The 13677-nt window shown below is 45.7% G+C and overlaps 4 protein-coding genes across 5 annotated transcripts; 1 reads left to right on the plus strand and 3 right to left on the minus strand.

Moving 5' to 3' along the window:
• Positions 1 to 503: 503 nt before the first annotated feature.
• On the minus strand, positions 504 to 9376 carry ssp6 (short spindle 6). Of its 2 annotated transcripts, none has more exons than XM_064686316.1 (3): positions 8786 to 9376; positions 2533 to 2895; positions 504 to 2467 (listed from the first exon to the last, which is right to left on the minus strand). In XM_064686316.1, the coding sequence occupies exons 1-3, from the start codon at positions 9059 to 9061 to the stop codon at positions 563 to 565; spliced, it is 2544 nt and encodes an 847-aa protein (XP_064542386.1). In that variant the 5' UTR covers positions 9062 to 9376; the 3' UTR covers positions 504 to 562. The 2 variants fall into 2 exon arrangements, with proteins under 2 accessions (XP_064542386.1, XP_064542395.1); XM_064686325.1 differs by lacking the exon at positions 8786 to 9376 and adding an exon at positions 3000 to 3191.
• A 452-nt stretch (positions 9377 to 9828) lies between these two features.
• LOC135431310 (U6 snRNA-associated Sm-like protein LSm5) lies at positions 9829 to 10379 on the minus strand. The gene is made up of 3 exons (XM_064686365.1): positions 10230 to 10379; positions 9973 to 10169; positions 9829 to 9906 (listed from the first exon to the last, which is right to left on the minus strand). Exons 1-3 carry the CDS (start codon positions 10276 to 10278, stop codon positions 9877 to 9879), a joined length of 276 nt encoding a protein of 91 aa, XP_064542435.1. The 5' UTR covers positions 10279 to 10379; the 3' UTR covers positions 9829 to 9876.
• Positions 10380 to 10422: 43 nt separating this feature from the next.
• On the plus strand, positions 10423 to 11511 carry thoc7 (THO complex 7). Its single transcript, XM_064686353.1, has 3 exons — positions 10423 to 10524; positions 10578 to 10701; positions 10759 to 11511. Exons 1-3 carry the CDS (start codon positions 10515 to 10517, stop codon positions 11453 to 11455), a joined length of 831 nt encoding a protein of 276 aa, XP_064542423.1. The 5' UTR covers positions 10423 to 10514; the 3' UTR covers positions 11456 to 11511.
• On the minus strand, positions 11473 to 13527 carry LOC135431297 (2',5'-phosphodiesterase 12). The gene has a single exon (XM_064686340.1). It carries the CDS (start codon positions 13354 to 13356, stop codon positions 11512 to 11514), a length of 1845 nt encoding a protein of 614 aa, XP_064542410.1. The 5' UTR covers positions 13357 to 13527; the 3' UTR covers positions 11473 to 11511.
• Positions 13528 to 13677: the final 150 nt, after the last annotated feature.

A 13677-nucleotide genomic window follows, 5' to 3' on the forward strand; every position in this document is an offset into this window, starting at 1 on the left:
AAAGCCTTTGTTAAGGGCCAAATATAGCTATAAAATAGCCAATTAGCTGCTTTTAGCGCTATTTAGCTATAAGCGGAATTGCCAGAGATACCAGAAAATAGATGAATAAGTTTAAAGTTTAACTATTTTTGTCTGAAGACATCTGAAAAGAGCTGTTTTAGCTCGAAAATAGCTGAATTGGCAACACTGCTGCTGAGCACAAATTGGCATAAAGCAGAGTTGCCAGCTATCCAGAAAAATATGTAAATCAGTTTGAATTTTAACTGTTTCCGGCTGAAGACATCTGAAACTAGCCGTATTTAGCCAGAAAATATCTGCATGAGCAGCACTGTTGCTGAGCATAAATTGGTAATAAGCATAGCTGCCAATTATTTTTGACTGAAGACATCTGAAAATAGCTGTATCTAGCTATAAAACAGCTGAGCACAATTTGGCAATAAACAGGGTTGCCAGATATGTTAAAAAATAGCTAAATCAGCTTAGAATTTCAACCGTTTCCGGCGAAAGAGCTCTGCCAAACCCCGAATTCGGCTAGAAAATGGCTAAATAAATGGCTGGCGGCCTACAAGCGTGTTGCCTCCGACACGGTGGCAACATCGCAGCCATTATTCGCCTGCAGCTGCTGCGGCTGCTGTTGCTGCTGCTGCTGTTGCGGGGGTTGTCCCGTGGAGATGCCCACGTCCGCGGTGGGCCTGGGCAGATGGGAATAGTAGCCCATTTGGCAGGAGTTCTGATGCGAGAGCTTCTGCGTCTGGCTGAGCTGATACTGGGCGGCCTTGAGGGCCTGCTGCTGCTGCGGCGTCAGGCAGTCGCAGGCGGCCAGCAGCTCCTCCGTGGACTTGGCCGTAATCGTGGTCGTCGTGGTGGTCGTTAGCTCGCCCACAAATTCGGTTGGCGGCGGCGCATAGTTCTCCACATCGCCATAGGTGGAATAACGGCCATAGGGATTGCGACGCGGCATCGAATGCCGCTGCTGGGCAATCTGCAGCTTGACCGGCGGCTTCATGGCCACCGCCGTGTCCAGATAGCCATAGCCAAAGCCCTGTCCAGCCAGCGCCTTGGTGGCCAGATTGTCCCACGACTTGGGCTTCTGCACATAGGCCATGCTATTGGGATAGATCTGGGACGGCTGCACCTGCGTGGCGGTCACATGGTAATGCGGATGATGATGATGATGCGCATGGACATGACCCTGGACGGGCTGTGCCTGCTCGTACGACTGTCGCGACTTGGTCGAATGCTGGCGCGATGCATGCTCCTGCGCCGCCTCGCTCTTGGGCTCCCAGAAGAGCGTATCCGTGCTGATGGAGGTCGTATAGGAGGCGGTATCGGCGGGCGCAAAATCGCTGGAGGTGCACGAATGCAGGCTGCAGTGGCTGGCCAGCCCGGAGGCGAGGTCAAAGTAGCGCGAGCGCACGCTGCCCGACTGCGAGGGCTGGTGATGGTAATGATGATGAGGATGCGCCTGTGCCGGCGGCTGCGACGGCGGCGTCTGCTCGTGCACATGCCGATGATGGTGATGATGATGATGATTCCCCTGCGTCGCCTTGACCACAGGCGAGGAGGAGGAGGCGGCGGCGGCGGCGGCATGCGTCTGCGACTTGTGCCGTCCCGCTGCCTGTTTATCCTTCGGCTCGGAGCGCTCCCGATCGCGATGCTTGTGCTTGTGCGTGTGCGTGTGCGTGTGCTCCTTGTGCTGGCGATGGCGACGCCGGGTCGGCACGCACTGCGTATCGCAGCAGGGACTGGCCAGATCGTAGGCATCCAGGCTGACATTGTCCCCATTGCTGTGCGACTTCTCCGCGGACTTCCAGCGAAAGTGACCGACACAGGGATTGCACGAGTGTCCGGCATGGCAATGCTTCGTCTTCTCAAGCTTGGCGGGCGGCTTGTGCTTCTCGCAGGTGCGCGGCGGCGGCGCCGGCGGCTTCACCACGGACACACCTGCTCCTCCTGCTCCTGCTCCTCCAGCACTGGCGCTGTGATACTGCGTCGCCTGGCTGGCGCTGTTCGTGTCCAGCGACTCGGTGCGCTGCAGCACATAGTGCATGGCCTGCTGCGCCTGGTGGGGATCGCTGCTGCTGCTGCTCCGCTGCAGTCCCGGCTCAATGTGCGCGGGCCGCAGCACATAGCGATAGCTCGGGTCCAGATAGTGATAGGTGAGCATAAACTGTGCCGGCGGCGGTATGATAACCGGCTGCTGCCGCAGCGCCATGTTGGCCACATCCTCCGTGGACAGGGCCGGGCGATAGAAGCCCGGCTCATTGACGCCCGGCTCTGTGGGCGAGATGCCGTCGTTCTCGCTGGGCGAGCTGTTGGCGGCATTTGCCTTCTTGCGCGCCGGCAAGCTGTGCGTCTTCCACTTGCCCTCCAGCAGCTCACGTTCGCGCAGATGCACGCGCTCCAGCTCGTTCATCTTCTGCTGCAGCATGCTCTGCAGCTGTATATAGCGCATGTGCAGATCCACCTGTTGGACACGGACGCATTTCTTTAGAGGATTAACTGGAGAAAGACGATCCGACAAGTACTCACCTTGCGCACGCAATCCTCGAAGAGCACAACCATGCGCATGCGCAGCTCGCACTTCTTGATGAACTCCACAATTGTCTTGTGATCGGCCTTCTCCATGTCGTTGCCATTGATCGAGAGTATAACGTCGCCCTCGCGCATCCCGGCCCTATAGGCCGGCCCACCATATTCCACATAGTCCACGTACGTGATCATCTCCAGCTCCTCGTCGCACTTGTAGTGTATGCCATAGCTCTGCAGCGTGAAGCCGTACGAGTCGTTCTTCTTCTCCACAATGATGGTGCGACGCCGTCGATCCTCGTCCGGCTTGGAGGCCAGAAAACGCTCCGACTTGTAGCGGCCCAGGATGTGGGTGGAGCGCGATAGCTGCAAGGGCGAAATGTGAGTTAGAAGTCGGCATGACTATGGGATATTTAAAAGCTACATCATATAGCTGCCATGGAACTTCCTTGTTCTCCCCTAAATCTTACCCAAACTCAGCTTTAGTAGTAGTCACATCTGTCTGAAATATATCGCCCGGAAATATACCTTGGTCATCTGTCATAAGTCTGCAAGGTTATCTATATATTCTCTTCCTTACCCCTACCCTGAACCCATCACAAATGGGAAGGAAGCATATCCGAGCCCATAAAGTTGACATATTCTGGATCAAGAAGACGAGCTATATTATCCTATCCTATCATCCTATAACATACGCATAATGAATAGTTTTCTTTCGTTATCCCCTCCCAGTATTATAATATCAATTTCAAAACATGGTTTTTTGGCATTACTCAAAGATTATAAAAGCTGTAGACTCTTCTAGTAGACATATTCTTAAACAAGAAGACGGGCTGCTTCAGATCGAAGAAGAAGTCTTTTCCGCAGGAAGAATTTATCGGTTTCTTTCGATATCTCCTAACATTTTCAAAATATCGATTTCAAGACCTGCTTTTTTTTGGGTATTACTCGTAGATTATAAAAGCTATAGACTCCAAATTTGGTATGTAGACTCTTCTTTAGTATGGAAATAATTAAAGAATGATTTTTTTCTGATAGCCCCCATTTCCCCAAAAATCAAATTTCCCCAAATTGAATGAACTAGTTACTAAAAAAACAAACTTGCGCTTTAGTATATACATTTAAGACCTGATAATTTCCAACAAATAGAAGTTAATCCAGACTGTATTTTCCCATACGAAATGTGTGGCCAAGGTAAGAGGAAGCACAGCCCACCTCCTATTGAAGAAAGCTAGAATTTTTATAGCGGCAGGGTATAGGGTATCCTCTAGTCGGGCAATACCTAATAGAGCTTAAGGATTTGCTTTCATTTGAATAGCTTTAAAAAGCGGCCATCGGGCGTCTAAGCCATTTATGGCATTACAAATGTCCTGTCGCTTTCTCTCTCTCTCCCTTTCTCCCTTTCTCCCTCTCTCTCTCTCTCTCTCTCTGTTTGTGTGTCCTTAGTAAAGATTTAATGAAAAGCCCTGCGCTGTCTATTTAACTATAACATGTGTGTGTGTGTGCCTGTTGATGTCTGTGTGCCTTGTTTGCTTTCCATTGTTTCAACAGTCCCCTCCCCCCCCCCACCGTCCTCCTCACCCCCTTGGGCCAGACTCTGCTCAGTGAAAGTGTTGTCTGCGCCATCCTCATAGCGTATTCATGGAAAACTGTTTGTTAAAAGTTGGAAAACGTGCTGCTCTTAAGCCTGGCCAACAGTTGGCAAACATCATTTCATATCGCAGCGGCAGCTCGTGGGCAGCCGCCGGCCATTTGGTGTGCCACATTTGTGGCTGAACCTAAATGAATATCCCCAGGTGTTAACTGCTATATATGCCCTGTAAACTGTTAGCAGCGGGTGGATTATGCTTAGTGTTTAGAGGTATGTAACTGAGCAGAAGATGAAATCTTTATTCTTCTTTATTCTTGATCATCATCAAGATGTTAATGTTACATGTTAATTATTTAACTACATGTTAATTATTTAACCAGATGTTAAATATTAGGAATATAATATTGGGAGATAGGCTTGATTCGGATCAAATACAAAAGGGTATGATTTGTACTTTATGGAGTTTTGAAGAATCTCTTCTAAATACATTGCCTTGAAAAAGGTACCTTGGTTTTTAGTTATTTTATTTTTATTAATTAGATTAACTTTAATACATTGATATTATATTATAAATAATACTATAGCTAATTACAAAAAAAAAAAAAAAACGCTAGCGTTCAGGCCCTCAACTCCTATTTCTTATTATTAATATTCTTATCATAAGTTTAGAACAGAAGTAAGGCTATGAAGCATTGAGTGAGAATTTCGAGAAATTCCCTCTCCAAATTTTTGAAAAAGTTTGTCAAAGTTTGTACGAAAAATATCAACAACAAAGCAACCTTATAAGTGTGCTTTGTAAACGTGACGTCATGAGCCTGCGTGGCTGCCGTAGCTGCCCGAGCGTTGAACTAGCAAAAGAGAGGTCACCGGCTCAAATTTTACATTTGTTTTCATTTTTTACATTTGCTTATTTAGTTTGTTATTGCACTAAAAAAAATTAAGAAATAAAAGAAGTTCAAACAAGCCAGAAGTTGGCGGGAATTACGCTCACAATTTCGGTACCGATTGCATTTTAAATGTTAGTCATTTGACCCAGGCTGGGCTAGGTATATATATTGACTAAAATACCTTTATATAAAGGTATAGATATACTACGCTTTCATGCATATTACACAAGCTGAATGTTTGTTTTTTTTGGTCTGCACATTTATAAATATTAAATGCAATCAGACGCTCGGGAATCAGACCCTAGAAAATTCTAATATTCAAGCGAGAAGTTGAGTAGGTGAAGCAGCTTTAAGCACTGAAATATGCAAGGCAGAACACACAAATAGTAGCTGCCGCACTTTTATGAATATGTATAATATAAATATAAAAATAAATGGCATAGTAAATTCCACATGCAGCTAGAACGAGCCACGAGCTGGGCCTCCACAACAAACAGTTCCGGTTTCGGTTTCAGTTTCATTTTAACATTTCCAAGCATTACACAAAAATATCATAAAAACCATAATTCAATTAATTTCATGAACAAAGGCCGCGGAGTAGGGCACGTCCAAACGTTTTCGGAGTTCGGGGTAAGGGGCTCGGATTGATGGCGTGTCGCTGCTTCCGGAGCATTGAATTATTTAAAGTTGATTGGCGAGGCGCAGCCTTGGTTTTGTGCTGGCCAAGTGTCTGGCCAAGCGTGAACTTTGCTAGGTTAAACAGCTGAGGCGGCTTTCAACCCCTGAACTGCCCACACTACTACTAACAAAAACAAACATCAAAAGCCACCACCAGCCAGGGTTGCCTACTCAGCTGACAGCTAGCCAAAACAGGCTATTTTTAGCTATTTTTACACTCTGAATTCAGCTATTTTCTTGCAGCGAAAACTCGTGCTGCCAATTCAGCTTTAAGCTAGCCAAATCAGGCTATTTTTAGCTATTTTTTACCCTTTGAATTAAGCTAAATTCTTGCAGCGAAATCTAGTGCTGCCAATTCAGCTGTAAGCTAGCCAAATCAGGCTATTTTTAGCTATTTTTTACTCTTTGGATTGAGCTAAATTCTTGCAGCGAAATCTAGTGCTGCCAATTCAGCTGTAAGCTAGCCAAATTTGGCTATTTGAAGACGTTTTTAGCCGGAAGAAATTTTAAGCTGATTTAACTATTTTTGGGCATATTAATTACAAGTAATGGAAGTAATTGCCAATTTGTATTCAGAAAGTTATTTCAGCTATTTTTACCAATTTTTTCTATAAATTCAGCCGCTATTTTTGAGGCGGAAACTAGTCTTGCCAATTCAGCTGAAAGCTGAAGACATCTTCAGTCGGAAACAGTAGAACTTTCATGCTGATTTAGCTATTTTCATACTTGCTGATTAATCTAGAGGGAAAATCATGAACAAAAAGCAAGGCCTCATGAAAATCGGTTGAGTTTTGACCGAGTTATGCGAATGGGAAATTTTTACTCATGTCTATACACGAATCCTAGGAGTAAGATTTTGACATGAATTTCGACTAAAAAATGTGTTGTCAGATTTAAATGCCAGATTATTTTAGAGGAAAAACCATGAAGAAAAAACTAAACCTCGTGAAAATCGGTTGAGTTTTGGCCGAGTTATGAGGGTGGGAAATTTTGGCCCATGTCTATATACGAATCCTAGGGGTAAGATTTTGACATGAATTTCGACAAAAAAATGTATTGTCAGATTTAAATGCCAGATTATTTTAGAGGGAAAACCATGAAGAAAAAACTAAACCTCGTGAAAATCGGTTGAGTTTTGGCCGAGTTATGAGGGTGGGAAATTTTGGCCCATGTCTATATACGAATCCTAGGGGTAAGATTTTGACATGAATTTCGACAAAAAAATGTATTGTCAGATTTAAATGCCAGATTATTTTAGAGGGAAAACCATGAAGAAAAAACTAAACCTCGTGAAAATCGGTTGAGTTTTGGCCGAGCTATAGGGGTGGGAAATTTTGGCCCATGTCTATATACGAATCCTAGGGGTAAGATTTTCACATGAATTTCGACTAAAAAATGTGTTGTCAGATTTAAATGCCAGATTATTTTAGAGGGAAAACCATGAACAAAAAGCCAAGCCTCATGAAAATCGGTTGAGTTTTGGCTGAGTTATGAGATTGGGAAATTTTGGCCCATGTCTATATACGAATCCTAGGGGTAAGATTTGGACACGAATTTCGACTAAAAAATGTATTGTCTGATTTAAATGCCAGATTATTTTAGAGGGAAAACCATGAAGAAAAAACTAAACCTCGTGAAAATCGGTTGAGTTTTGGCCGAGTTATGGGGGTGGGAAATTTTGGCCCAAGTCTATATACAAATCCTAGGGGTAAGATTTTGACATGAATTTCGACTAAAACATGTGTGGTCAGATTTAAATGCCAGATTATTTTAGAGTGAAAACCATGAAGAAATAACTAAACCTCGTGAAAATCGGTTGAGATTTGGCCGAGTTATGGGGGTGGGAAATTTTGGCCCATGTCTATATACGAATCCTAGGGGTAAGATTTTGACATGAATTTCGACTTAAAAAATGTGTGGTCAGATTTAAATGCCAGATTATTTTAGAGGGAAAACCATGAACATAAAGCCAAGCCTCATGAAAATCGGTTGAGTTTTGGCCAAGTTATGGGGGTGGGAAATTTTTGCCCATGTCTATATACAAATCCTAGGGGTAAGATTTTGACATGAATTTCGACTAAAACATGTGTGGTCAGATTTAAATGCCAGATTATTTTAGAGTGAAAACCATGAAGAAAAAACTAAACCTCGTGAAAATCGGTTGAGATTTGGCCGAGTTATGGGGGTGGGAAATTTTGGCCCATGTCTATATACGAATCCTAGGGGTAAGATTTTGACATGAATTCCGACTAAAAAATGTGTGGTCAGATTTAAATGCCAGATTATTTTAGAAGGAATATCATGAATGAAAATCCAATCCGGATGAAAATCGGTTGAGATTTGGCCGAGTTATGGGAGTGGGAAATTTTGACCCGTTTCTGTATACGAATCCTCAGCTACGGAAACCAATTTTGAATTTTACAGTAGATATTTTAAACTGGTTTTGGTATTTTTGTATTTGTTTTGTGTTCTGAAAGTAATTTCGGCAATTTTTATCTATTATATTCGAAGCGGAAACTCGTGTTAGCAATTCAGATGTAATCTAGCTAAATAAGGAGTTTTAAAAATGTCTCCAGGCGGAAACAGTAGACATTTTAACCTGATTTAGCTTCATATTTTTTAATGACAAGCCCTGGGTATTCTATTGCTTTTGCTATTTTTAAGTATTTTTATTTTGAATTCAGCTACTTTTTTTTAAGCGGATGCGTGTGTTGGCAGTTCAGCCGTTTTCTAGCAAAATATGGCTGTTTTTGACTAATTTCTATTTTCTTGGCATCTAAAATTAATTCAGCTTTTCTTAAGCTACATTTAACATTTGGATTCAGCTACTTTTTGTGATGCGACCGTTGGCAACACTGGCACCAACACGACGGGTATATGTGTATGTGTATGTGTATGTGTATGTGTATAGAGAGTTATGGCTGGGGGGCAACCAGCAGCAACCAGCTACCACCCGCCACCCGCCACCCGCCACAAGGCAATTTCAATTGAGCCCACGCTGCAGGACATCGCATTATGACTCAATAAGCAGCCGACGAGTGGGTGGACGATACTTTGCCTCACCTCTCCCCCTTTTTCAATTAATGTGCTGGCCACATACCTGCGCATACTCGAGCTCCTCGTCGCTGGCATCGAGACTCTTGTGATGAAACTTAAGGCGACCCAGGCTGCCCGTGCCGTTGACATAGTGAGACGCTGCCGGCGGCTGCTGCTGGTGCTGGTGCGTCAGATGCTGCTGCTGCTGCGGCGGCTGCATGCAGGCGGCGGCTATGAGGGAACCGACTGAAGTGGCATTCGAAACGGACATGGAGACGGCGGCTGCTGTTGTGGCGGCACTGCTGGCCGCCGTGGCGATGCTCTGGCAGCTGCTGCTCATGGTTTTATCTATTGATTTCTGCACGCAATCATATTGCCCAGGCAAGTCTCTTGGCCAGCGTCTACGACTACGAAGGCGACCCCCGACAACAGATACCGACAAAAATTGCACAGAACCTTTAACGTTTTCTATTAACTGAATATCTGAACACGGTATTAAATTGCTGAAGCGCTCGCTTTAAGCGCTGGCCACGTTATAATTCCAATTAGTCATAACATTGACCAAATTGCTGCTGCCTATTATTTTGTTTTGTTGGAAAACTTTTTCAGATTCGTGCGGCGGCGGCGGCCGTCGTGTGGGTTTCCGCTTCGCTTGTTCCACTTCCGTTCGCGTTTGGTGCCGTACTGAGTGGCAAAGAGCAACCGGACATGGGAGTATATGCAACTAGAACATTACCGTTAGTACTTATTTATGGCACATGTTGACTGTCAGCCGCGGCGTTGCATGGCAAACGCGATAGAAACAACGCGCGCTCTCAGTTCAAAAGCGCATGCGCAGAGCTGCCACCTTCGCACAACACACACACAACAATCATCTGGCAGCACTGTTCCAATAAGTGCTGACAATGTTAGCGGAATGTTATATTGAAAGCAGCTAAATTGGTATTAACAGTTTTGTTGGTTCCTCTCATTGGGATGCCAGGTAATGGCTAAATGGGACTAAAACTGCAACTGTTCCCGCCAGACGACCTCTGAAAATAGCCGAATTTAGCTATAAATTAGTTAAATTGCCAGTACTGGAGCCAATGTGACCAATTAAACACTTGATTTCATTTTATTCATGTTTATTGAGAGTGTAAAAAGTGTATAAAATTGCTATTCAGCCAGCTCTCCACCAGGCACCAACTGTAATTAAATAATATATTTATAATCAAAAAAGTTGCATCTCAGCTGTTGCCATCTCCTACTCACCATTGTAATGTTGTTACCATTAAGCAGAATCTGATCTAGTTTTGTGATGCGGCGTCCATCGGGCGTGTTCTCGTATTCCGTTACATCGTCGAGCAACATGTTGACGAAATCATCAAAGCCCAGCAGGGTGCCCACCATTTCCTTGTCGTTCTTCATGATGATGTGAATTCTGGAACCGATGCATTTGTCCACCAGTTCTGCCGGCAGCATGACAAACGTTTAAAATGCTTACAAATTGAAATTATTTCGTTGCTTACCCAATGGCATCAGTGTGGATATGTTTGCGGGCGGCGGCACAGCAGTCATTTTGCGTATTTCACTCAAAAAACTAAACAGAAACAACAAAGTTTAATAAGCGCCGAGCAAATGCGGCAAATGTTTTCGATAATATGTGAGTACGTGGTGAATTTAGACATCAGTTTAACATGCGAGTGTGTGGTGAATTTGGGACTCGATATTTTTACTGAGCATAGCTGCAGGCGAGCAAAGCAGCCGGTCTTTTGCTATAGTTAAAATTAAAAAAAAAAACAATAGCCGCTGCGATGAACGACGGTAAATTATTTATTTATAAATATTATAAGCACACTAATAGTTTACCTACGCAGAGGAGATTATAAAACAGCGTCTGCTAATTGATGGCGATGGCACGGGCGAAGACCGCAGACTGAACATGCTTTTAAAACAGTTCCTGAAATGGGCCAACTCCAAGAACGACTCTCCGGAGACCAAGTAGGGACCCACACAAATCATCCACAATTAATGCTCATTAACAAGCTTAAATTTTAGTCAAATAATGTTCGATCGTTTGATGGCGCAGCTGGCACAATGTCAATTTGCTGCCTTGAAAAATGTGCAAACGCTGCGCATGATCCAGGAGGAACAGGAGAACTACACTAAACTGGCGGAAAAGCATCAGGAGAGCATCGAATTGGCTAAGGAGGAGATCGAGGCGAGCAAGAAGGAGCTAATCATAGCCAAGGAATTACGCAAAAATAAAATGGAATACGATTTGCTCGCCTCGCTCATCGAGGAGCAGCCGGATCGCAAGGCTACCGAGAAACAAATCGAGACCATCAAAAAGGAGATCGACAAACTGACACAGAAGAAGCTTAAGATGGAGTTCAAGTTCCAGAAACGTCGCAACGATTTCACGCTGCTGATGTACACCATACACGAGCTGGAACAGCAGCTGGAGGAGGAGAACAGCTCCGGCTCGTCGTCATCATCAAGCGAAAGCGACGCCGCATCCGTTGATAATAACGATAATAATGGCATCATGGAGGTCAGCGACGACGACGATGACGATGAACTGAACAACATTGTGACCAACAAATTCGATAGCAATCGCGGCAAGCCAAAAGAGAACTCCGCCTCAACAGAGAGCTCCAAGGAACCCATAACCATGTCTGTGGACGAGGATGCCGTGCTGGAGCTGAGCATTGAAAAGGATGAGCACGACGTGGACGTGGCTGTGGCCAGTTAGACAGGAGTACAAATTAGTTTTACAATAATAAAAAACAATTTATTTACAGTCAACAATTAGGCTGATTTAAATGCGAGATCCGCCACGAGAGCCACGTGATCCGAGGGAAACGTGACGGACGGTATAGCTTCGTTGGCACTCAACTCCTCCACCGTGGGCAGCGGCACAGACTGCAGCAAATCAAAGCAATCGCTTTGGTAGAATATATAATCCAAGCAGGCCGCGAAGAGAGTCGTGTAATTGGTGTACGGCGGTGTGCCGCAAGCGGAGCTCATCATGAATAGCTGCCGGAGCTCCACATCTGTGACAGCCTCCTCCGTGTTGCTGCGCCAGTCCACAAAATCTGGGCCCACAAACCGTTCGGTCATCAGCTTATAGATGCCACATTCCGGCACGCTATTGAAGTCGCCGCAGAATATGAGTCCAATATTTTGTGAACCAATATTGCGTTCCTTTATGGTCTGCCTGTACATGTGCTCCACAAAGATGAGCGAGAAGCCAATCTGCAGCAAGCGTATGTGATCCGCATCCGGATGGAAGTAGAGATGTGTATTGGCCACCAGCACATAGCGACCCGTCTCCCGCAGCTGCAGCAGACACAACTGCAATGTGGTGGACCTGTCGCATATGCGCTTGGCCAGCTGTTCGTTGTGCTTAATCCGATTCCAGAGTGGTGCGAAGATGGGCAAGGTGCTTATGTTGTCGCCGAGGTGCAGGACATAGTTGTGGAGCAGCTGGAACCGCGACTTGCGATAGAACAGGGCAATGCCCTCGGCGCAGGCGCCCTTGGGCGTCATGATGCCAGCGAAGCTATGCTCCAGCACGTGCTGCAGATCGTGCTCAAATATCTTGAGATCCACCTCCTGCAGGCACAGCAAGTCCGCATTATAGCCAACCAGCTCCTTGATGAACAGCTGCTTGCGGTACTCCATTTTCAGAGCAGCCGGCGCGCAGTAGGGAAACAGAGTCTTGCGCGCATAGTCCCCATCCGCATAGAGATCGGCCAGCAGATTGTAGCTGACCACGCGTATCTCATGGAGTCCGCTCAATGGCTGGCGGGTATGTTGCTGGCGCAGCTCAAAGGGACAAGCATCGGGTCCCGGCTGAACCGGCAATTTACTGATGCATTCCGTCGCGGGACCCGAGAGGCCACTCTCATTTGCCGGCGTCACGACCAGCTTTAAATGATAGCCTATATCCGCGGGCGCTACTTGATAGATCAGACCCTGGCCGCATGGCTCCCATTGGGTTTTCTCATTAAAGATTCCCGATGCGGGCTTTGTTGCTTTATACCATTCACCTGAACTGTGCGTCCGGCTGGCAAACTGCAGTTCGAGCTTCAGCGGGTAAACCAGGCAGCCAGCCATAATGGAGCTGGGCAACTGGAGTGCCCCAGTCCAAGGCTCATTCAGCACCACATCAAATGTGGTGTCCAAAACGCGCAGTTTAAGTTCAACATTTGCAAGGTCCGACAGCAACTCGGCAAAAGTGATGCCCAGGATGCGTTCCTCGGACCCGTCCCGATGCAGCTCCACAATTATCTCATCCGGATTGGGGGGCGCCGTGGTCTCGGCAGCAGCTGGTGCGCCCTTGGTCTTCTTCCTGCTGCGTTTGCTCAGCTCCTTCTCGACGTTGTTCCGTATGCGGGTGAGGGCTTCATCCACACGCTCGTCCATGCGCCGGCAGAAGTTAAAGCTGCGATCCAGCTTGAGCTCCTTGTTGGCATAGCGAAACGTAATGTGCAGCTCCTCGGTATTTTCTGCATGGCGCAGATACACTTTATCCATGGCGACGGCTGTGCTGTGCGGCCGTATACTACGTAAGCAAGTCGAAAGTGCAGTTACTCGAAATTGTTGTTGGAATAACTTGAGCGAACACAAACGAGAAACTTTTGCAATCATTGCCTTGCCGGCGTGCTGTTTTAGTCAGTGTTGCCAGCACAGCTTTTTTATAGCTAGTTTTATCAATGTTTCGGTCGTCAGCCGTAAACAGTGAAATTATTTACCTACTTTTGTAGGCTATTTAGCCATTTTTAGTTATTTAAAACATTGAATTAAGCTACTTTTTTGAAGCGGCCGGTGGCAACACTGTCTCTGTTATGAAAATATGCGAATACTTAGGCGGCCAATTTAAACTCTGAAATCTTTTCATAATTAGTGATTTCTGTCTGCTGTTCAAACTTTCGAAAAGATACCATATTTTTGAAAATAACAATGGTTGAT

This window comes from Drosophila montana, unplaced genomic scaffold (assembly GCF_035044405.1).
Source record: "Drosophila montana isolate Dmon_TW-CO22-7 unplaced genomic scaffold, ASM3504440v1 contig_1455_1, whole genome shotgun sequence".
Classification (NCBI taxonomy): domain Eukaryota; kingdom Metazoa; phylum Arthropoda; class Insecta; order Diptera; family Drosophilidae; genus Drosophila; species Drosophila montana.

What these genes read in the sequence shown, in the direction of transcription:
- thoc7 (XM_064686353.1), top strand. An exon ending in AACGACTCTCCGGAGACCAA is followed by an intron (nt 10,702 to 10,758) that starts GTAGGGACCCAC and finishes CTTAAATTTTAG; the next exon opens with TCAAATAATGTTCGATCGTT.
- LOC135431297 (XM_064686340.1), bottom strand. Translation starts at nt 13,356, where the DNA reads ATGATTGCAAAAGTTTCTCGTTTGTGTTCGCTCAAGTTATTCCAACAA.
- ssp6 (XM_064686316.1), bottom strand. Translation starts at nt 9,061, where the DNA reads ATGAGCAGCAGCTGCCAGAGCATCGCCACGGCGGCCAGCAGTGCCGCC. An exon ending in AGGAGCTCGAGTATGCGCAG is followed by an intron (nt 2,896 to 8,785) that starts GTATGTGGCCAG and finishes TCGCCCTTGCAG; the next exon opens with CTATCGCGCTCCACCCACAT. An exon ending in TCGAGGATTGCGTGCGCAAG is followed by an intron (nt 2,468 to 2,532) that starts GTGAGTACTTGT and finishes CGTGTCCAACAG; the next exon opens with GTGGATCTGCACATGCGCTA.
- LOC135431310 (XM_064686365.1), bottom strand. Translation starts at nt 10,278, where the DNA reads ATGACTGCTGTGCCGCCGCCCGCAAACATATCCACACTGATGCCATTG. An exon ending in ATCCACACTGATGCCATTGG is followed by an intron (nt 10,170 to 10,229) that starts GTAAGCAACGAA and finishes TGCTGCCGGCAG; the next exon opens with AACTGGTGGACAAATGCATC. An exon ending in ATGGTAACAACATTACAATG is followed by an intron (nt 9,907 to 9,972) that starts GTGAGTAGGAGA and finishes ATTTAATTACAG; the next exon opens with TTGGTGCCTGGTGGAGAGCT.